This window comes from Myotis yumanensis, unplaced genomic scaffold (genome assembly GCF_028538775.1).
Source record: "Myotis yumanensis isolate MYYU_CA2020_CCGP unplaced genomic scaffold, mMyoYum1.0.hap1 SCAF_19, whole genome shotgun sequence".
Taxonomy (NCBI): Eukaryota; Metazoa; Chordata; class Mammalia; order Chiroptera; family Vespertilionidae; genus Myotis; species Myotis yumanensis.
This window is the reverse complement of record NW_027223770.1, coordinates 27,212,616-27,234,305: the sequence shown is the minus strand read 5'-3', so window position 1 is coordinate 27,234,305 and position 21,690 is coordinate 27,212,616. Positions and strand designations below refer to the sequence as shown.

The 21,690-nt window shown below is 58.4% G+C and overlaps 2 protein-coding genes across 5 annotated transcripts; one reads left to right on the top strand and one right to left on the bottom strand.

The window, feature by feature from the left end:
* Positions 1–47: 47 nt before the first annotated feature.
* Positions 48–20,241, bottom strand: ATP6V0A2 (ATPase H+ transporting V0 subunit a2). 4 transcript variants are annotated; one of them, XR_011469017.1, is made up of 21 exons: positions 20,057–20,235; positions 15,893–15,971; positions 15,433–15,530; positions 14,811–14,948; positions 13,882–13,970; positions 12,708–12,834; positions 12,063–12,145; positions 11,344–11,437; positions 10,494–10,706; positions 9,415–9,565; positions 9,122–9,258; positions 8,409–8,596; positions 8,172–8,262; positions 7,390–7,508; positions 6,479–6,689; positions 5,525–5,644; positions 4,942–5,061; positions 4,337–4,454; positions 3,746–3,917; positions 2,905–3,135; positions 48–2,419 (listed from the first exon to the last, which is right to left on the bottom strand). XR_011469017.1 is itself a non-coding variant. In XM_070399639.1 (20 exons), exons 1-20 carry the CDS (start codon positions 20,171–20,173, stop codon positions 3,036–3,038), a joined length of 2,565 nt encoding a protein of 854 aa, XP_070255740.1. In that variant the 5' UTR covers positions 20,174–20,235; the 3' UTR covers positions 48–3,035. The 4 variants fall into 4 exon arrangements, 2 of the variants coding, with proteins under 2 accessions (XP_070255740.1, XP_070255741.1); XR_011469018.1 differs by having other exon boundaries at positions 48–836; XM_070399639.1 differs by having other exon boundaries at positions 48–3,135.
* Positions 20,172–20,929, top strand: LOC138998148 (proline-rich protein 2-like). The gene is made up of 2 exons (XM_070400177.1): positions 20,172–20,636; positions 20,765–20,929. Exons 1-2 carry the CDS (start codon positions 20,172–20,174, stop codon positions 20,927–20,929), a joined length of 630 nt encoding a protein of 209 aa, XP_070256278.1.
* The last annotated feature ends 761 nt before the right edge of the window (positions 20,930–21,690 follow it).

Sequence of the window (21,690 nt, the reverse complement as noted above, 5' to 3'; positions counted from 1 at the left end):
GTTTTGGCTTTCTAGTCAGCCAGGGAAGAAGAAAGCAGAACGAACGCTCACGGTTTAAAAATATAGATTTATTTTCATTAGTAAAAAGTTCAATACTGAGAGGAAGATGCACGTGTCCTAGTGCATCCGGGCGCCAGGGCTTGTCCACCGGTGTCTGCTCAGCCTGGAGCCCCTCACTTCCAGGCCGACCTCGGCACCTCGCCCTGGTCGGGTTTCCCACTAGGAAGCGAGTGGCGAGTTCTAAGGGTTCCTTACAATCCTAAGCCAAACCTCAGCTCGGTGCCGGCTGCCAGAAGCCGTCCCTGGGACTGCCCTGTGTCCTGGCCTGGAATTGCGATGCCTCGGTCATCTTGCTGGAGAGACCAGGTGGCGTGCCAGCAAACCTGGCTTCAACATTTCAGTCGAGAAATGCAGACTGCAGAGCAGCGGTGGAAGTTACTTTTCGTTTTTGTTTTCCAAACCACATGGACCTAAAACATCCCTAAGAGCTGCCTGTGCTACAGATGTGCTAGGCCTCACCAAACTGCTGCAGGTAGAAACGGAGAGCCGGAGGCTGTTACAAAATACCCGTGCGGAACGGAGGAAGCGGGGCATTCGGCGAGGCGAGTCTTTGCAAAGTCACGTCCACGATGAACGGCAAGTCCGGGGCTCCCCGTGACCCCGGCAGAACACCGTAAGGCTTCCGAGCGGACCATGACTACGTCACCACCAGGATGCTCTCCACCTTCGAGGATGAACTCAGAATCTAGATGACGAAGAAATCCTCGGTTTTATGTTTTAGGACTCCATGAACACACAGAACGAAACCTGGAAAGCCTGGCCATCATGACACGGATCTTTAGAAAAATAATCGTATTTAGAACATCACCCGGACCACTGGCCACTTTTCCTCTTGGTATTTGCTATCAAGAGAATAAAGTCTTGCCTTCAACACTGTACACACAACAGTTCCACCAAATAGCTTAAAAACAAAGCAAAACAACTGCTCTGGTGACACGACGCTGGGACCAACAGTTTCGTTAGGAAATAAAATTCCCATTAGTGCTGAAGGGACACCATCACACGGTGTTTCTAGAGCGTTCTGTTGGGACCATTCATTTGCTTTTTTAGAATTACATTCTACATAAGTTTCCATGGAGACATGACGCACTCCTGGCCCCATACCGATAGGAGGTGTTCGTTAGAATTACCAAAGTGGCCCCGGGACAGTGAGCAGCAGGCAGGGAGGGTTCCAGCAAGTGCTGTCTCTCGTTCACTAACGGGCGAATCCTGGGTTTCCTCAGGATGAGTTAGCTCCCGCTTTGTGACTCGACCCCTGGAGTCGAGCAATGAAAACGGACAACCTGTGAGGGGAAGTGGGAAAGCTGGCGGCAGAAAGCAGAATCGTTTTCCAGTTTCCTCAGCGTCACTATCGGCCGACATTGAACATGAGGGACAAATGCTGCAATTCCAACCGGCTCTGGGTGACACCCATGGAGAGCAGCGTGGAATCGTCACATAATGAAAAGGTCTGATGTGAGCCCGGCTGGCGGGGCTCAGGGGTTGAGCATCGACCTATGAACCAGGAGGTCACAGTTCATTCCCGGTCAGGGCACATGCCGGGTTGTGGGCTCGATCCCCAGTAGGGGGCGTGCAGGAGGCCCATCCATGAGTCTCTCTCATAACTGATGTCTCTCTCTCTCTCCCTCTCTGAAATCAATAAAAATGTCTATTTCTTAAAAAGGTTTGATGTTAGAGTCAGTTATGCCTGGCTGTGCAGTTCACGCTCCTCCACCCACGAGCCAGGGCGGGGAGGATGGCGACAGACAGCCTTTGGCGTGTGTTACAGAAAATGTGACACGTGAACATACTGCCGGGCTCGTCCTGAAGAGAATTAAATTACCCACAAACCATTACAGTAGAGGAGGAAGGATGAGCATAATTCACAGGAGACAGGCCAGATCAACATGTCCAACAGGACCGATTCCCATTCACTCAGAACTAAACGTCAAGTGAGCAGAGGCATTTAAACGAGAGACTCCAACTGAGTGGCCGAGAATCAGCTTCCAACCGAGCTAAGGAGTGTGCGACGTGTGCATGAACTCTAAGTGCCTCCGTCGGACCTTCATTTAGAATCAGCCTCAAAGTTAAAAAACGGTCAATGTACTGTTCTCAGGGTAGGTTCAACCTCCTCGTGGTAAAACATCCTAATTTACATTTTGTTATAAAAGTGTACAAAAGACTACTTTCTCCCTTTCCTCCGCTCAGGATAGACCCCTGCTAGCTCAGTAACGCCAGCCAAGCAGGTCCCCTGAGTCCAGGGCATGTCGCTACTGCATCTTCCACAGTCACACGGCGTCGCAAGGCTCAGCACACCGTTTCTTCCCCAAACATACAGCGACCGTAACCGGAGTGACGTAAGGAGAACAGGGCGAGAGGTCTTTAAAAAAATATACAAGGGGAATAAACATCTGTTGTAGGTTTTGTTCCACATTCCCCAATTAAGACAAAACTGTAGAAACCACCTCCTACTCATAATCCCAGGAGTACACAATAAAAAACGTTCGCAAACTTCTGGTCAAGCAGAATATTAAATGTGTCTTTTGATGATCCGTCATTAAACTTTTTAAAAAACTATACTTATTCAGCTGTTGGAAAATATTCTCTGACTTCGGGTGACAGAATAACTCTTTGTTTTTTGTTGTTGTTTTTTTAATAAGGTGAAAAGGAATTAAGTACCTAAGACTGTTTCCGATTAGCCACTCAAAGCAGGCTTCTCTCCCCCAAGCTGGATTTTAAAAAATAAGTTTAACGTAACTTTTGGCATTAACTTATATTTGCTCATCAGGAAAACGGGAATAAATTTATGTATCTAAATTGATAAACTTTACAAAATATTTAACGTGAGGAAGAGGTATATCTTACAGAATTATTTGGCTAGATCCTAAGGCAATCAATGAAGACAGAATTTTTCTGATCGTGAATCGGACACAAGAGAATTTCTACAACATGATATTCCTCGTCAATGGGAAAGCCCGGCGGCTGCAGCACTGCAGTCACGCCCTGTCGTCGCTGAACTTCCATGAAAGTCGTCTGAATGAGAACGGAACAAATTTGGTGCCTGCACCAACATAGAATTTGTTCTGAAATTCCACCCTAAAATAAAAAAAAAAATTCCATGTGTTAATGAAAGGTTGCGAGTAACATTCCCCACATTTTGTAAAACAACTTTTATAAATTAAGAACAAAAAATTCCTGGGCTGCTGTTGCTTCATCCCATAGTGCTCTTGAAGGACTATTTGTACTTAGACAAAATGAGCACGCGTGCTCGCCCTGTGTAGACATGACGTGTTAGAAACACATCGCACCGCCTCATGCACTGTGCGCGCACACACACACACACACACCAGCACCCAGGACCTCTCTCCCCACCGTGGTAGCTGGGCACACAGACAAGCAATCTGATATACACTGAGAAACACTGAGAAATAGGTATGAAGCCTTTTACAAGATAAAGCAAGGCCCACGGTGAACTGAGAGCCAGAAGTACACACAATGACTGGGCAAGCATGAACTTGCTCTCGCTTGTCAGGGATAACAGCTCAGAAACAAAGTAGAACTCTACCTCGGGGGATCTGAACACAGCCCCCAGTGTGAGGAAGGGAAGACACAGCTAAATTAAGCTCTGGATTTTGGGGGGGTTGTATACACGCATCTGGGGGAGGGGTTCCATTTTTCGTAAGGAATAGTTGAGCTGCCGGCTCACCAATGGAGGCGAATGGCGTGGAGGAACGCAGACAGCCCCTCCATGACCAGCAGGATGAAGATGGTGAGCACGGCGAAGAGCGCCATCACCGGGAGCAGCAGCAGGACCCCGTAGGTCTTGTCCACGCGGAGGCCCACGCGCATCAGCATGGCCCACAGGACGTCGGACAGCTCTGTTCACGGAAGTGAGTCACCTTCGCGGGCTGGCTGCCCCGGCTTCCTCCTGACCATTCCCACTGCTACCCATGAACAACACCCCTCCTCTACTATGACATGTCACCTGCTTCTCACGGAACCATAAACCAGCTCCCCGACCATCCCGAGCACCGAGGAAGGCAGGGCCGGTCAGGACACGGCAGCCTGCCTCCCGGGAGAGGTCGAGCCAACTGGGGCCAGTCGGCTCTGTCCCAACACAGCCCTGGCCCATGAGCTCGCGTTTCTCCCAGCAGCCCCGGGCCAACTTCACCCCGGAGCTGAGAGACGGGGCTGCGCTTCCCCCACAACTTAAAGCGTCCTGTGAGTTGGTCGGGTGCGGGGGGGGGGAGGGGGGGGTATCAGGAGCGGCGGGGGGGGGGGGGGGGGGGACACTTACGTGCGTGCGCCAGGCTGAGGGCCCAGAGCCGCAGGTAGGACGCGGTGTTGGAGATGCAGCCCAGGCAGTACTCGATGGAGTGGATCACTTGGGTCATCAATATTTCTCCAAAGTTAAACTTCGGGAGACCACGCAACACGGTTAGCGTCGGCGCCAGGCAGACCCCGCGAGGTCCAAGCCCGCGCCACTCTCAGGGCGACCGTGAGAGCTGGCTGCGGCCCGGCACGAGGACGTCAGGGTGCAGGGCGGCGACTCACAGCTCTGCTCGCAGCCCGCCCCCCCACACACACCTCGGTGTCTCACCTGGAGACGGATTATCATCCTTCTCACCAAGACCATCACTACATGAAAGCTTAGTGATGAGTCTATTTATTGATTTCAGAGAGGAAGGGAGAGGGAAAGAGATGGAAACATCAGTGATGAGAGAGAACCATGGATCAGCTGCCTCCTGCACACCCCGCACTGGGGATGGAGCCCGCAACCCGGGCCTGTGCCCTGACAAGAATCGAACCATGACCTCCCGGTTCCTAGGCCAACGCCCTACCACTGAGCCACACTGGCCGGGCATGTGCGTCTATTTCATCATGAGGAACTGAAAGCTTTACCTCTTCACAGGTCACCTCCCTGCAGCCGTCCTCCAGCGGGGTGCTCCCCTCCTCTATGTCCTGGCTGCCCATCAGAGACACCTCCTCCTCGCTGTCCTTCCTGACCAGCGTGTACCCACTCTAGCGACAAACAGGGAGCACGGTCAGCGAACAGGGAGCACGGTCAGCAGACAGGGAGCACAGTCAGCAAACAGGGAGCACAGTCAGCGCCTTTCAAAGCAAAGCTGTGACAAGGCCAAGGTCAGAGCCCCCGGCTCCTCCTCACGAGTTTCAGACTCTCAGGAACACAAACGCCCTTTAGGATAAAGTGAGGGCTCTGTACCCGTTAGGACAGCGATTATAAAAAAATCACACGAGCGCGTGCTGGTTGGGGGCCGCCCCCAGCGGAGCAGCAGCCCTGCGGGAGGAGGCGCTGCACGGCTCCCGAGGAGGCCTGGACCCCGAGGGGAGGAGCACATGTGAGCAGTCACTCACACCAGGTCCGGCGGGGTCAGAGTCATGGGTTCCCAGGGCAGGCGGGCGGGGTAGGGTCTGCCGGGGACCGAGGAGCGGGGGCGGTCAGAGCTCCGAAGGCCGCACTCACCCTGCTGACCCCGAAGCAGCTGCGCCCGTTGTGCAGCCAGAGCAGGAAGAGCGGCTTCCCCAGGAAGAGCACGGGCACGGCCAGCGCGGTGACGGCCAGCAGCAGGCGCTGCACGTGCTCCTGCGGGCGGAGGGGAGAGGGGGCGGTGACCACGCAGACCCCGACGGGTCATTGGCACGTTCCTTAAATTAGCAGAAACCAAGCCCAACATCCCTTCATTCGTAAGCAAGGAGCTCAGAGCAAGTGCACACCCAGGGCCGCCTCCTGGGCCCAGAGCGATTCCAGCACCGACGTCGACGATGACGAGAGCTACAAGGGGGCGAAAGCCGTCGGGTTCAGACTCCACTTGGAGGCGGCGGGGGGCTGGGGACAGGCAGGGAGGGCGGGCAGCCGCTGCCGAGGGGGCATCACTCAGACACCTGGTCATTGGAGAGGCCACGGGGCGGCCCAGGTGCCCATTCTCGGACGACCTGCCTTGTCAGAGAGGGATTTTAAAGAAACTGGGAAAGTGGGGGGACTGGGAAGCCCTCAGAACCCCCAGCAGTACATTTACTTCCCACCAGTTCTGACAGCTACTGAGCAGCAGGGGGGCTGTTTTTAAATATGTTTTTATGGATTTCAGAGAGGAGGGGAGAGGGAGAGAGAAAAATATCCAAGATGAGAGAGAATCATGGATCGGCCGCCTCCTGCATGCCCCCTGCTGGGAATCGAGCCCACAACCCAGGCCTGTGCCCTGACCGGGAATCGAACCGTGACCTCCTGGTTCATAGGTCAATGCTCAACCACTGAGCCACACCAGCTGGGCTGAGGCAGGAAGTCTGGATGGTACGGCCTGTCCAGCGCCCCCAGCACCGTGTCCAGCAGGCCACATCCTTCTGTGATAACACACGGAGATGCAGCCCCCTGTGCCCGCAGGCTGGGGACAGCCCTGGCGCCGGGACAGAGGGGACTCACCTGGCCCGCGTACAGACCGCTGGTGGCCGTGGTCGGGAACAGGAACATGTTGATGAACTCGATGAGGATGCTGGGGGCCACCCTGGAGGTCTCCGCCGAGTAGACCAGCCACTTGTAGATGATCATGAAGATGAGGTACCCGAACATGCAGAGCAGGAACAGCAGCTCGGGGACCGACACCAGGTAGATGTTGAACTTCTTCCTGAAATGCCTGGAGGAGGGCGGTCGGCCCGGGCAGGGCCGCGCTGAGGCAGAGTCACTCCTGTGACGAAGCCTCTCAGCACGGCGCCCGCCGACACGCTGTTGGAGAACCGTGTGGACGCAACACGACGCGCGCCCACAGACCCAGTCGGGGAAGACACACCCTCTCACTCCTAGACACCAGCTCGTAACAACAAAAGGCTGTCTCGCCCGGCTGGTGGGTTGGAGCATCGCCCGCACACCACAAAGCCTGCAGGTTCGATGCCGGTCAGGGCACATACTCAGGTTGCGGGTTCAATCCCTGGTGGGAGCAGGTACATGAGGCCACCAATCGATGCTTCTCTCTCTCATCAATAAAGATATCCTCCAGTGAGGACTAAAAAATAATAATTTTTAAAAGTTTTCTAATTCATAAAAAAAAGAATAAGAAAAATCAATTCTAGAGATGAATATATAATTGCCTTGCTTCCCGGCCTCCTCCCTGCTCATTCCCTAGAGCCAAAAACACTGCCTGGCACAACTCCGTGCTCTGTAAACATCTACTGAGCGAACGAGCTAATGAAACTGTCAAAAACCGTATCATCGAGACAGTGACTCACACACTCGGCCGCCACAGCGGCTGCCTCTGACCCATCGTCTACCATCAAGAGGCAAAGTAAGAAACACCCCACTTGGCTTAGAAATACGGCTTTTGAAAAATCTCTACTTACAAGTGGTTAAATATTCCCAGAACGACTCCAAAAGTCATGTGGATGATCCCTAAAATCACAGACATCTTCATTTTGAAAGAGTTCAGGAAAGTGAGGCGATTTGTGGCCAAGTTCCAAATCTAAAGACAAACAAACCAAAAGAGAAGTCGTTAGCGTCCTCCCTCTGCTGGGGGACAGTGGCGCGACTTCCATCTGAAGGGGAAGCAGCTGGGAACCCACGAGAAGCAGCGTCCCCTTTCTTCCTGAAGCTCCACCTGAGACGCTGTCCCCTCAGCCCAGGGCCCGGAGTGACACACAGTCTGAACATAAAGGCCCAAGAATGCCAGCGAGCCTGTGCGTCTGGGGACAGAGCCCAGGAAGTGAAAGGAGAGAGAAAAGCAAGAGGAAGGGACCCTCGGGCTCAGTGGAAGGAGCGCCCCGTCCCCTCTGGGGAGAGCGGGAGGGTGCTGGCGGGGCCCTGACCCTGGGCAGGGACAGGGGGACAGGACAGGCAGGGCTGTGTGTTACCTTCACATACAAATATTGCGGATTAACAACAACAACAATTGTTTATTAAAGCACGCGCAGGCAGGTGGGTGCTGGGAATATCAGGGCACCGTCCTGTAACATGACTAACCCTATGTGCACACCTGAACCTACTGCAAAGCGACAGAATGGAGACTGTAAACAAAAATAAAGTAAAAACAAAACAAAGCCCGTGAGCCTGTGACTAGTCTGAGAAGCCACGGTGCCGGCCGCCGTGCGGAGGGGGGGGGGGGGGGAGAGTGGGGGGGTTCACTCACAGGATCGATGCCCAGCGGGTACGGGCCCTGGAACACCCCGGGCACACTCGGGTCCAGCTGCAGGACGCGGCTGCGCCGGACCACGCTGTCACTGCAACAGAGAGAGAGGCGAGGGGAGAGGGGAGAGGGGAGAGGGGAGAGGGGTGAGGGGTGAGGGGAGAGGGGTAAGGGGAGAGGGGAGTCTGGGAAGGACGCTCTCCCTGCCCCACCCGTCGCCTGGCTGCCCCGGGCACTTACTTCCAAAGGGCCATCTTCCCGCGCTCCGCCGGGGCGTGGCTGGCGCTGTACATGGCAGACACGTTCCAGCCGGAGCCAAAGAGGTTGACGGACTTGGAGAAGCAGTCGTTGTAGATGAGGCCCGTGTACACCGAGAACAGCCCCATCAGCAGGAGGATGTACCGGCCGTTGAAGAACATGCCCATGATCTGCGTGGAGAGCAGCGTGCGGTGAGCACAGGGGTGCGTGTGGCAGGAGCGGGGAGATGGGTCACGTGACCGAGGCTGGTCCGGGCCCCTTCTCAACCACTGCCCTCAGGGCTCTCAGAGACAAGGCACTGCAGCCCAGACAGTGTGGCTCAGTGGTTGAGCGTCGACCTATGAACCAGGAGGTCACAGTTCCATTCCCAATCAGGGCACATGCCCGGGTTGTGGGCTTGATCCCCAGTGTGGGGTGTGCAGGAGGCAGCCGATCAGTGAGTCTCTCATCATTGATGTTTCTCTCTCTCTCCCCGTCTCTTTCTAAAAATCAATAAAGGAAAAAAATTAAAAAACAAAACAAAACCACAACCAAGACGCTGTCACAGAGGCGACCCCACATCAGGTCTCAGCCAGGCCATACGGTTACTGCCAAGCCCCGACCAGCACTCAGGAAACGGCTGTGTTGGTCCCAGGGAGAGAACCACGACTCCGGCTGCCCAACCAGAGGGCCGCGCGGTGGCGGCGGCTTCTTACCTCCTGTGACTGACTCAGCCTGGGGTGGTTTTCATTTAACACCATCAGGAGGGCAAACAAGAACATCACGAAGCCGTGTCCAAAGTCCCCGAACATCACGGCAAACAGGAAAGGGAAAGTGATGATGCTGAAGAGAGCTGCAGGGGCAGGAGAGCTGGCTCAGGGCCGGGCACATCTCAGCCGGCAGCGCAGGCCCCAGGGAGGGCGGGCGGGAAGCCACGCAGGACAGCGCAGCGGCGGGGCCTGCTTCCCACGCGTGGGCCCACGTCAGACGCGCACGCGCAGGGTCCCACCTGGGTTCACCTCCCGGTAGCTGCCCACGCCGTAGGCGTCCACGATGTTCTGAAAGCCCTCGGTGAACTTGTTGGTGCGGATCAGGGTGGGGGGTGTTTCTGTCGTCGGGATTGTGTTCATAAACGAGGTGATGGTAGCACCGCTCTCTCTCTTTCGCATGAAAAAGAATAAAAATAAAAAAGACTGTCCAAGAGCCTTTTCAACACACTGCTTCCTGCCAGCGAGGCTCTGTGGGCTCCGGGGGAAAGTATTCATCGCACCGCCAGGTTTAAGGACAGGCTCAAGGACAGCAGAAGCAGGAACGGGGCGGGGTCCTGCGAGCCGGGCCGAGTGGGTGGGGACACGGAGGGAGGAGCTGGAGGGACTCCTCAGGCAGAGAGATACTAGGAGCCCCAGGATCACCAGGAAAACTGGAACTCAGTCTTTTATCTTTTAAAAATGTTCAAGAGGCAGATCAACCAAAGGCCCTTCTGCATAAACGCATCGCCCATGGACACAGGCAATAAGGTGGTGGAGGCCTGGGGCGGGCGGGGCCGGGCTGGAGGGGTCAATGGGGGAAAGGGGCGTATGTGACACTTCCAACAATAAAGATTTTAAAAAGATAAAAATTAAAACTAATGTAATATTCAGGAGGCCTTCAGAGGCAGCTCCACCAGCCAATAAACTGAAATCCCGCGTCACTGGCCAGCGGCCACCCGTAGCCCCGCCTGCAGCGTCACCTCCTGAGACACATCCGCTGACGGATGGGAGGAGGCCTTCACAATCCAGAGCTCGGGTTGGGACCAGAAGGGCAGGTTTCCAGCCAAACTCTATTTCCCGAGACACAGGGCACGGGTCCTGGGAGAGCTGCCGCCGTGGCAGAGCGTGAACCTCCGAGTCCCCTCGAGGGCAGGCAGTGCGACTGACAGCAAAACTGAGACCCACCAACACGCTCATAACAGAGCCACGGCCCCGAGACCACAGAACACCGTGTGGGACCCGCCCCCGGACTCCCAGCCTGCCTCCCGGCCGCGGAGGCGGAGGAGCAGTGGTGCGGCGAGCCGAGCTCCTGCGGGCTCCCAGCCGTCCGGCGCCTTACCGAGCCGTCCTCCAGCGCACGGCGCAGGCCCTGCAGGTCGGCCTCGGGGCACCAGACCTCGGCGATGAGGCACTTGTTGGTCACGTCGAGGCTGCACATGTTGAGCATGTGGTAGATGGCTTTCATCTTCTTCACCTGGATGGCGCGGCTGTACACCGACTCGGCCGCCTTGCACAGCACCTGCCTGAGGTAGTCCTCGGTTTTGTGCAGCACCTGGGGGAGGAGCGCGGCTGTGGGCGGGCAGCTCTGAGCTCGGCCCGAGTCCCAGGGAGGGAGGCTGAATGCCCGGCACCTGCTGCCTGGAGACAGGTGAGCGAGCCTTCACTCCGCCTCCTCCTCTTCCCCCTTCTCCTCCTCCTCTTCCTCCTCCGGGACCCCAGGGCCCCATGAGGCCGGTGGAGACCTGAGCTCAGCCCTTCCGATGCCCCTGGCGCTGCCTCTCCCGAAGAGGAGCCAGGACAGAGTCTGAGGTCACAGCCACTGGGGCGGCACCAGGCCTGCTCGGTGCAGGGACCCCGGGTTCTCACGCCTCCCCCATCCCGCCCCGCCCGGAAGCCCCTGGCGCCTCAGTGGGTCCCAGCCCGAGAGCCCTCCCTGCCCTGAGCAGAAACGGGACACGAGAGCCACACTCGGAGCGGGCGTGATGAAGACTGCGCCGACACGGCAAGGCGACCTCCCGTGCAAAGCCGACACTAGCGAGGTCCCAGAGGCTGTAAGACAACACGCCGCGACGGGAGAGGCGGCCTTCCGACCCCCTGGACACCGCCACGTGCCCCGTCCAACCGGACAGGAGAGCGGCCGGGTCTGAGCGTGTCCCAGCCTCGGCGGGTGGCCGGGCCAGGCCACGCACCGTGTACAGGTCCTGGATGCGGGTGCTCAGCCCCTCCTGGATCTCACGGCGCTCCTCGGCGGTGCTGGGGTACGGGTAGATGTGGCAGTGGTAACTGCAAGACAGAATTCCCCGCCGTCAGGGTCAGGACCCGGAGGGGCTGGAGCAACACTGGAGCGAACCTCAGAGGGAGAAGCTGCCCAGGGCTCCACCGAACACAGGCAAGTCCGTGTGCGGCTCAAAATACTTCAACTTGATTCCTTTTCCAATTGATCTTTTTAAAAAACGTTTTTAAATGACTTTCAATGTTTTTTCAAATGATCTTAGAAAAAGAGGAAGGGAGAAGGAGAGATAGAAACATCAATGATGAGAGAGAAGCATGGACTGGCTGCCTCCTGCACACCCCCCACTGGGGATGAGCCTGCAACCCAGGCCTGTGCCCTGACCGGGCATCGAACATGACCTCCAGGTTCCTAGGTCAACCCTCAACCACTGAGCCACACCGGCCGGGCCAATTGATCCTTTAAGCCTTGATTTCTAAAACACGCACAAATCTGGGAATGGCACTAACATGGTCTCTACTTTTAAGTTATTTAAAGAATTGCCCTGGCAATAGTTACCTAACCAATTAAATGTTTAAAAATGTAGCATTTAAGCAAAGACGTCGCATGACAACCCCCAGCAGCCTTCGCGCCCGCTGCCGTGCCTGCGTGTGGGGGAGGAAGGGAGGCTGATCTCACCAGTCACAGATCTTCTTCACCTTGTGGCCGATCTGCTCGCCCCAGAAGGAGATGAGGAACACGTGCCACTTGATGACTTCTCCCTGTGGGGAAGGCACCCTTACTTCCGGGGCTGCAGCGTGAACCCCTCTGGCAGCTCGGCCTCTGTCCGTCCTGTCACTCATTCCCCAACACACGCGCCGACCTCCTTCCTGCGAGGCCACACGGCAAGTTCACCGCGAAAAGCATTCCCAACCCCAAACCAAGGCCGGGGCATATTTTTGGTCATTTTCGGGCAAGTAGAGCGACTAAAACCTTAGTTCCCCACGTGCACATCCCCTCTGCCTCGCTCCACCTCAAACTGCAAGCGAGCATCCTTGGCTTGGCCTATTCCGGGTACAGTCTATGCTCTCGGGTGGTGGCTTCGCTGCTGAAATGGCCCGAGCGCAGTGCTGACGCGGGGACACACCTCTCAGAGAAAACCTCACGGGCTCCGAGGCCTGGAGGGGGCAGTGTCCACCTGGGTCAGCCGTGCTGTGGCCGTGGGAGGAGGCCCTGGAATCTCCGAGGAGGAGGGGCGGGGAGCAGCCCCCCGGGGTCCTCCTGCGCTGTGCCCAGCCGCTGCGGGCCTGTCGCTGGCCGAAGGCGACCGTGCCGCCCACTCACCGTTTCCGGGTCCTCGAGGGACTCGTCCAGCTCTGCGTAGGTCACGATGGTGTACCCCTTGCAGACCCTCCAGAGCATCCTCTCAAACGCCTCCACCTTCCCCTGGTGGATGAGGCCGGACACGAATCTAGGAGGAACGCAGACTGCCGGTCAGCGGAGGGCAGCGGCTGTCACTCAGCACAGCACCCAGGCGACGAGCATGCCATTCTGGCCCCGGGGAAGGGGGCCTCCGACTGCCGGACCCTAACACACCTGTGAGAAGGCCCTGAAGCATCCTTTCCAGGCTGAGCCGAGCCCAGACTCAGGACATCCTGGAACAGAGGACACAGGGCCTCACACCGCCCCCGCCCCCGACCAGCATCCTAAGGCCTGGAGTCTCGGTGCTCACGTGGGAGAGGCGCTCGTGTGGGAGAAGGGGATGGGCCCTGCGTCTCCATCAGGTGAGGAAAAGATCACCCCCAAATCTCCTCTCTCAAGTTGGGTCCCCCAAAGGGCCCCCCTCAGTGAATGGGGGACGGGCAACCTCAAAGGAGCCCACAGGTGCCGGGCTACGTCCCAGTTCCGGTGGAAGGGGAACGCCTTCCCTGAGAGTTCACAGCCACCGGCGAGAACCCACTGGGCGTGGCCTAAGCTCACAGTGAAAAACACAGAAAACCCAACAAGAAACCCAGCGAGAAGGGAGCGTGAAGTGACTCAGGCTGGCAGGGGGCTCCGGGACCTGACAGGTGAATAAACTCTGGGGGGTCCGTCCTCACACTCAACACTGAGCTCCCCCAGGTGGTGAATGAACAGAGGGCCGTGCGCTCCTCAGAAGAAACCGGTTCAGGTGAACGGCAAGGACGGGCAGCAGGAAGGGCCTGAGCACAGGGCCGATACCTCCCAGCCCCTTCAGCACCGCCCCCCACGCGGGCCAGGCTGGGCGCTCCCAGGCCCAACTGCCTTAGGCTCGCGGAGCAACGTGGCATAAACTCTTCCCACTCCCTGGGCCCGTGGCTCAGCTAGAAACACAGCACAGCTGCCGACTCGACGCGCACACACGGGAGCTCCGTGTTTCCTTAAGCAGCGCTCACTCTCTGTCACTCAATCACGGGCTATGGAGCGTGCCCGTCCGTCACTCCACGGAGCTCGTCCTCCCCGACAGGGGGCCGAGGGCCCGACCCCCCCGACCACCTACCCCAGTTTCGCTCCCAGCCTCTGCATAGAGCTGTAGTCCAGCAAGGAGTCGCTGTCCAAGGCGGGGAACTCTTCATACGTGGGCTCAAACTACGAGAGAGGAGACCACGTGCATCTCGTGAGAAGTGATTCCTTGCGTCTCGTTCCCAGCAGCAGTTTAGGGCGCGTCCCTGCCACGTGGATCTGGGTGCCACGGCCCCGGGGAACTCAGACAGGAAACAGCTCTCACCAAGAAAGCACTCACTGCCCACCCCTCACCTGCCCGCTCCTTGGCCACAGTCACAGGAGAGCGGAGGGTAAGCTGTGCCCTCCCCGTCCCAGGAGCCCTAGGTTCTGAGAAAAAGTGGTTGGGGAGGGGGAGGGGGAGGGGGGTTCACACGGGCGCGCAGGAAAACCGCAGGGCAGGGCCTGCGCTTCGTTCGTATCGTGTACATGGTGGGGTTGTACCCCTTTCCTCTTAGCAATTCGGAAATAAGGTCTAGATTTTAGAACTGAAAGTCCTGTCCAATTCTTTCTCATGATCATACGATTTTTTTTCAACTGCAAACCTAAGCACTGCACAGGCAGGAGGTGCTGCTGCATAACCTGCGGACACGGACAGGAGGGTCGTGAAGGGGGGGGTGGGGTGGTGGAGAGCCAATGGGGAGAGAGGGGGCATCTGTAATACTTTCAACAATAAAGATAAATTCAAAACAAACAACAAAAACAAGCAGGAGCTACTGTTATTGCTAAAACCAACCAACACAGGAAAAGGCTTAACGCTTTCTCTCGTGTGGGATCCTCCAACTGAAAAATAAGGCTGAGATCACACATCTCCTGGCAAAAGCCACACGTCGTCGGCAGGAACTGGCAGGAACTGCCAGCCCCACTGAGACCCGAAGCCCGAGACGTTCACAGACACAGGCTTCCCGGCGCGCCAGGCCACGGCACCTCCACGTTCCGCCGCACGAAGGTCTTGGTCACCCGCAGCATGTGCGTGTACTCGATCAGCTCCAGCAAGTTCTTCCTCAGCTTCTCCTTGTTCCTCGTGACTTCCCTCAACTCCACCTCCAGCTTCTGCAGCTGCTCCTGCAACGGAGCCGCAGCTGCTCAGCACCCGCCTCGGGGCCCAGGCGGCGCCCCAGCTCACCCACCAGTGGAGCTTTTAAAAAGCCAGAGTCTAGCCCTAACCGGTTTGGCTCAGTGGATAGAGCGTCAGCCTACGGATTCAAGGGTCCCAGGTTCGATTCCGGTCAAGGGCATGTACCTTGGTTGCGAGCACATCCCCAGTAGGGAGTGTGCAGGAGGCAGCTGATCAATGTTTCTCTCTCTCATCAATGTTTCTAACTCTCTATCCCTCTCCCTTCCTCTCTGTAAAAAATCAATAAAATATATTTTTTTTAAATAAATAAATAAAAAGCCAGAGTCTAGCCGGGCCAGGGGATGATGCCGCCCGCTGAGCCACACCACCCAGGTCGCCTATCTGGGGTGGGCGCCCTCTGGCTCTGAGAGGATGGGCAGGTGACCAGGCAGCAGACAGGGAGGAGGTACAGCCCTGAGGGCTGCGCGTTACCTGCATTTCCAGGACCTGCTTCAGAGGCGGGGCAGGGGGGCTGGTCTCGCCCTCGGGGAGCGGGATGTCAGCTCTGTGAATCTCCTGCACCAGGTACGCTGCGGAAGCCAACAGGGAGCGAGTGAGGCTCCACACCGCGCAGATGGCAACACTTCACATCCCCACTTCCCTGCGTGTCTGACCACCCACGTCTGGTTCCCACGGACTCAGAGGCCACCCGCTGTGGCGCTGCCTGGACAGCAGCAGGTGGGACGACAGGGTGACCCGTCAGTTGATGGGTGTAAGCCCTGAGGCTACAGATGAGAAGAAGCCAGTGCGGCTGTGACCTGAACCTCCATGAGGGGCTGGCTGGGCAGGGAGGAGACAGGCGCCTTCTTCTCTTCTTCCTATTCATCTCTAGCTGCTGACTGTTCTGAAGGGAACAGGGTGCTTATGGGAAAGGTTGTTCACATAAACTCACCCAGGATCCGCTCCAGCTCCTCACACCGCTTCACCTCGCCAACGAATTTTCTTTGGAAAGAACTTACATTCTGGTTGAGCTGAGAAAAGAATCAAAAATGTTCTTTCAACACCTAAAGTTGAACAATGAATTTGACGTTAAACTATCATTGGCAAGGGTTTGGGGAACAGCGCACCCCCGTGGACTACTGAGTGGGCGCGCGCGGCCACAGCTGTTCTGGAAAGCGCTTGGCAGCTGTTACCAGAAACACCTGAAAAATGCCCTTCGGCCCAGAAACATCCCACGGAGAAATTTAACCTCAGCCCAAACCGTGGATCCGGACAAAGACTTCTCTAGAAGACATCCACCCGGGATATGGAGACGGCATTCACACGGAAAACTGAAGAAAGGAATTAGAGCCCGCCCACCCGTGGAGGACTCGGCAAGGAGCAGGGACAAGCTGCTGACACATGAAACGTCACGGAGGACGCTGGGGGTGACAGGACACAAAGGGCACACACTGTGCGACCCCATTCCTATGAAACGTCCAGAGGGCAACCCGCGGGGCGGGAGGCAGGCGAGTGACGGCCGGGGCTGAGTGCGGCCGCGGGAAGGGGCTCCCCTCCCGGCGTGGGACGCCTGGAACTGGGCTCGGCACACTTCCTAAAAGTCAGTGACTGCGCTTGAAATGAGTGGATTTCAATACACACATCAACAAAGTTGTACAAAGTTATGACTTAGTCATGTGACTTCTGCACTTATAAAACGGTGTTTGCAGGGACTACGGCATTGGATTATGGCAAGAAATTATTAAAGAGCTTGGGTAAAATGATGATACTGTGGTTACGATTTTTAAGTGTCCTCGTCTTCCAGGGACCCCTCGCACGGACTCCGGCCGGGCCACTGCTCTCCGGTCTCCTCCTCAATCCCAGCATCACAGTCCCAGCAGGAACGAGATGAGACGCGCACACGATTTTCTGGAAGGACTTTGGCAAAGGGACTGTGGACGGTGTGAGAGCAGGGGCCGACCAGGGAGGAGGGACCCGGAAACAGACCAGCTAAGGTCTCAAGGAGGTGGGGCACGTGAACAGCCGGAAGTGGGCACGTGAACGAGGGAGTGGGGCCACGTGATCACACGAGCGTGGGCACGTGAGGACGGAGGCGGGGCCACGTGAAGATTGCAGGGATGCGGCCAGGAGCCCCCAGAAGCTGAAGAGGCAGGAAGGACCCTCCCCTGGAACCCTCCCAGGGAGCACAACCCTAGACAACCTGATTTCAGGTTCTGGCCCAGAACGGGGAGAGCACATGTTCCCATGGGGAGAGCACATGTTCCCGTGGGTTGAGGCCAGAAGTCCTGGGGGGGGGGGGGGGGGTCAATGGGAGGAAAAGGGGGACATCTGTAGTACTTTCAACAGTAAAGATAATTTTTTTTAAAAAAATCACAGCCCAGCCAGTGTGGCTCAGTGGCTGAATGCCGACCTATGAACTAGGAGGTCAGGTTCGGTTTCCGTTCATGGGGAAAGGCATTGGGCACGAATTCCTGCATCTGTAGCGTCCGCAGACAGCAGCTCGGCACGAACCGCTCAAGCACGAGTCTCTACCCCGAGGTTCGGTTCTTGTTCAGTGTGTTGAGCTATTTTTTTAAAGAATTACCCACAAGGAAGACAACTTCTCATGCCACCTGTCTGTCAACTCCCACCCACTCCTGGACTCACGCTGACCTGACGTAGCTCTCCAGCTCCCGGGGACTCAGACACGGTCTTCCCGACGGAACTGAGTGTCACAGGGGAGCCAGGCCCCCAAGCCTCTGCCGACCACCCGCTTCTCAGCTGCAGGTTTTCCTTCCTCACGTCAAACCCAATAACCCTCATCGGACCCCGTGGTTCTGCAGACAGACCCTCAGGAAGAGGCCGGCGTCTGGCCCTGGCACACGGATCGGGTTGGCCATCCCATCATCACCGTCTCACAGGTATTCACTGCGTGTTTCCTGTGACGTGGCTTCTCTTTTCTTTTTAGGGAGGCAACATCGCCCTCATTCCAGGCCAGTGATACGAGGAACATGTAAACGTGGATTCACTGGAAGACTAACATTTAACCTCAGGAAACCGGCAGAGGGCCCGGCCGGCGGGGCTCAGGGGTTTCGCGTCGACCTATGAACCAGGAGGTCAGGGTTCGATTCCCGGGCAGAGCACAGGCCTGGTTTTCAGGCTCCATCCCCAACGGCAGACATACAGGAGGGCAGTCGATCAGTGATTCTCTCTAACATCGGTGCTTCTCTCTCTCTATCCCTCTCCCTTCCTCTCTCTCTAACATCCATAAAAACCTAAAAAACAAAACTGGCAGAGGCTGCCTGGTGCTCTTTTTACTAATCTCCACTCCACTCCCAGCAGCTCGGGGACTGCCCACAGGTGAAAACTGTTCTGAGGCTGGGACTGTGACAAAGGGCAGGCTCCGGCTGTCCCTGAGCCCTCAGGTTAAATAACTTTGCTTTCATCCAGGCCTTCTCATTGCTGTCGCCACGGAAACCCAGGCCCCGCCTCCTTCCCCTCAGAAGGGCTATTGAATGAAAAGGGGAAAATTGTTCAACCCAAGCCCGAGACCAAGTCAGAGGTCAGGGATCCCATCTGGTGAAGCCGAGGTCAGTAAGAAACACCAGAACAGAGCAGGGGACCGTCAGCCGGGATGGAAGTTCCTGCACTGGCATCCATGCTGCCTGGCAGCCGACCGGAGACACAGACACACAGACCGACAGAGACGGACACACACACACACCCCCAGCTCGGAAAACCTGGCCCCACACCGGGAAGAGCTCCTTTTGGTCCGGTTTCCTCTTGGGAGAGTATGAGCGCACTCGCGCTTCCTCCCGCCGAGTGTCAGGCTGTAATGACACTCAGTGAAACTCGAATCTTGGCGGCGACGACTAGGGCATTTGTTCAAGCCTCTGAGATTGGAGCCTGACACGCCCCGCGGCCCGAGGACTCACAGGATGGAGCACATCCACCGGGTCAGCCCAGCACCCGCCAGGTAAGTGGGTCCCGGAACCAGGAAGAGAGCCGGGCCTGCCCGTCACTCGGGGTTCTCTCCCCAACGGCATCAGCACACGGTAGGGTGTTCCCTTTGGAAATGAAGGAGCCCCCGAAAGAAGAGGGGAAGCCACCAGGGGAGGAAGGCTGTGGCCCAGGAAATAAAACCTCCACATCCGTGACTTCCCGTCCCAACAGCACGTCTCGGTCCTGCTTCCCAACCTCCCTTCCACACCCTGATCTCCCCGTCGCCCTCTGTAATCGGTGTGTTTGCCCGGCGCCTCCCAGGCTGTGAGCCACGACACAAGGACCTTGTCCTCCTGGCTGGCCACCCGTCGGTCCCAGCACCCAAGCCGGCATCTGGAACAGAGCACACATTCCACACAGGCGTGCCCGGTCGCTCCACAAACGCCCTTTAGTGCCACAAACCAGGGGCTGTTCCCAGTCTTGGGGAATCAGGAGTGGACCGGGGAGGAGAGGCCCTGACCGTGGGGGCTGACGGTCCGCGGCGGAGACAAACGGATAGACAGATGCACAAACAAGTGCTCACTGTCACTTGGGGAGACAGCGTCCATTCAACGAATACTGACGGCGCTCCCCGTCCCTGCCAGGCCATGGCACCGTCCCACATCAGCGAACAAAACCCACACAAATCGCTCCCCTGGAGGAGCCCGCACCTCGCTGGCTGGCTGCCAGTTCAGGCGCTGAGCTCACCTGCCACCCGGTTCCCCGCTCTTGCCCAGGCCGGGTCCTTCCCGTCAGGTCTCGGCCCAAACGCCACCTCCTCCGAGAAGCCCACCTGGACCACCGCCAGCCGAGCCACCCTCACACCAACCCCGTTTAATCTTCTCAGCAAACACTGTCTTGTGTGTGGATTGGTGTGTCCGATCTCTGTCCCCCGCCAGATGGGACTCGGGGAGGGAGGCCTTGTCGGATGTGCTCCCCCGCCCGGCCCGGTGCCCGGCACAGGGGCGTCGGATGGCACGACCCGAGGCCGAGGAGGACCTCACGGGGCGCTGCTCACTCAGCCGGGACCCTGAGCTGGACCGCAGCTCCGGCCGGCGACCGGCCTCAGTTTCCCCGCCTGGGGAATGGGGACAGCGGCGCGCCCCGGGCCCGGCGCGGGCGGAAGGGAGGCCCGAGTCTCCCGGGCGACACTCACGTCTCGGAACTGGACCAGGCCCTTCTCGCCCAGGGCGCTCAGGCACTCGTAGGCCGTGCCCGACTGCAGGAAGAGCTGCGCCAGGCACATGGGCTCGCTCCGGAACAGGGACCCCATGGCGGACGGGCGGCCCGCGCCCCGCGGGGCCCGACGGGCGGCAGCGGGGCTCCGGGCAGCGCGGGCCCGCGCGGTCAGCCGGGGCGGCCCGGGCCTCGGGCTCCTGCTGCGGCCTGGCCGCGGCCCCGCACCATCGGGCTCCGGGCAGCTGCGGCCGCCCCCAGTCCAGCCCCCGCGGCCGCCGCTCCAGCCGCCGCCACGGCCGTGCGAGGCCCCGCCCCCTGCCCTGGCCATTTCCGGTCCCGCCCCTCCCCCGCGGCCGACCAATGGCGCCTGGAGTTGCGGCGTGCGACGGCGCCGAGGAGCCAATCAGCGCAGGCCCTGCGGGGGACGCCGGTGCTCTCGACGCCCCGCCGGACGCGGACGGAACTCGGCCTCTCGCCCGCCGCCCGCCGCTTTCGAAGACGAGTTTCTGGAGAGTGCGCGCTGCGTCCGCCCGACGGGGCCCGGCCCGCGGTTCCCGGTAAAGTCGCAGCGCGGTGCCGCCTTCCTCACGGCCGATTCCGAGCATGGCCATCAACGCCGCCCGCAGCCCTTCCCACCGCGTCCTGCCCGCAGCGGCCCGCAACCGCGGCTCCTCCGTCTCCGCAGATCGGCCCGTCTCAGGACACCTGCACCCACGGAGCCACACCGGCGGCACGGGGTGCTGGCGGCGGCTTTCCTCTCGGGGGCCGTCCCAGTGCAGATCAGGAGCAGGCGCGGACCGGCGCGGGTCTTCCGCGCACAGCCCTGCACCCAGCACCCAGCACCCAGTGACCTGACGGGGCCCAGACCTCGCGCGGCCCCCCTTTTATAAACGGCCCGGGCGTCTCCCACTGCCCTTCGAGCAAAACCCCCAACTTCTCCCCGGCCAGCAAGACCCCGCGGTATGGGCCCCTTCCTCCACCTGTCCAGCCCCCGGTGCCCGCCACCTTGCTGACCCTCCCCTGCCCGGCCTGCTCGAGGCTGGCTCCTCGGGGCTCAGCCCAAATGTCACCTCCTGAGCGGCTGTCCCCTCCCCGCCCAGCCCACCACATCCCTGGTTTAGTTCCTTCACGCACCTCCCGCCGCCGTCAGAAATCCTCGTCTGTGTTTATTGCCAGTTTCCCTGCAAAGTATGTAAGTTCCACGGGACCAGGGCCCGGTGGGAACAGCCCCCCTCTCTCTCTCAGATGCATAGAAAAGCCCATAAAGACCGTACGGTACTGCCACGCGAGTGTTTCCCTGACGTACAAAGTCCCCCCAACACAGATCAGTGACCAGCCATTTCGGAGTTTCTAGCTCTTTCCCCAGCGGGAGCTGCACTGCAGCCAGCCAGCCAGCGGGTGTTGCCTTCCCTGCGACAAGAGTGTTCAGCTTCTACAAGGACCTCAAAACCAGGTGTACACGTGTGCCAGTCCCTCCGGTGCAGGGACCCCGTTCATCTGGCCACAAAGAAAGCTCCGTGTGGCTGCCACGGGCCAGGGGTGAAGGCCTCACTCCCAGCGCATAATGCGACCTGACCCCGGCCAGGCGCCACGGGAGGAACTCCTCTAACA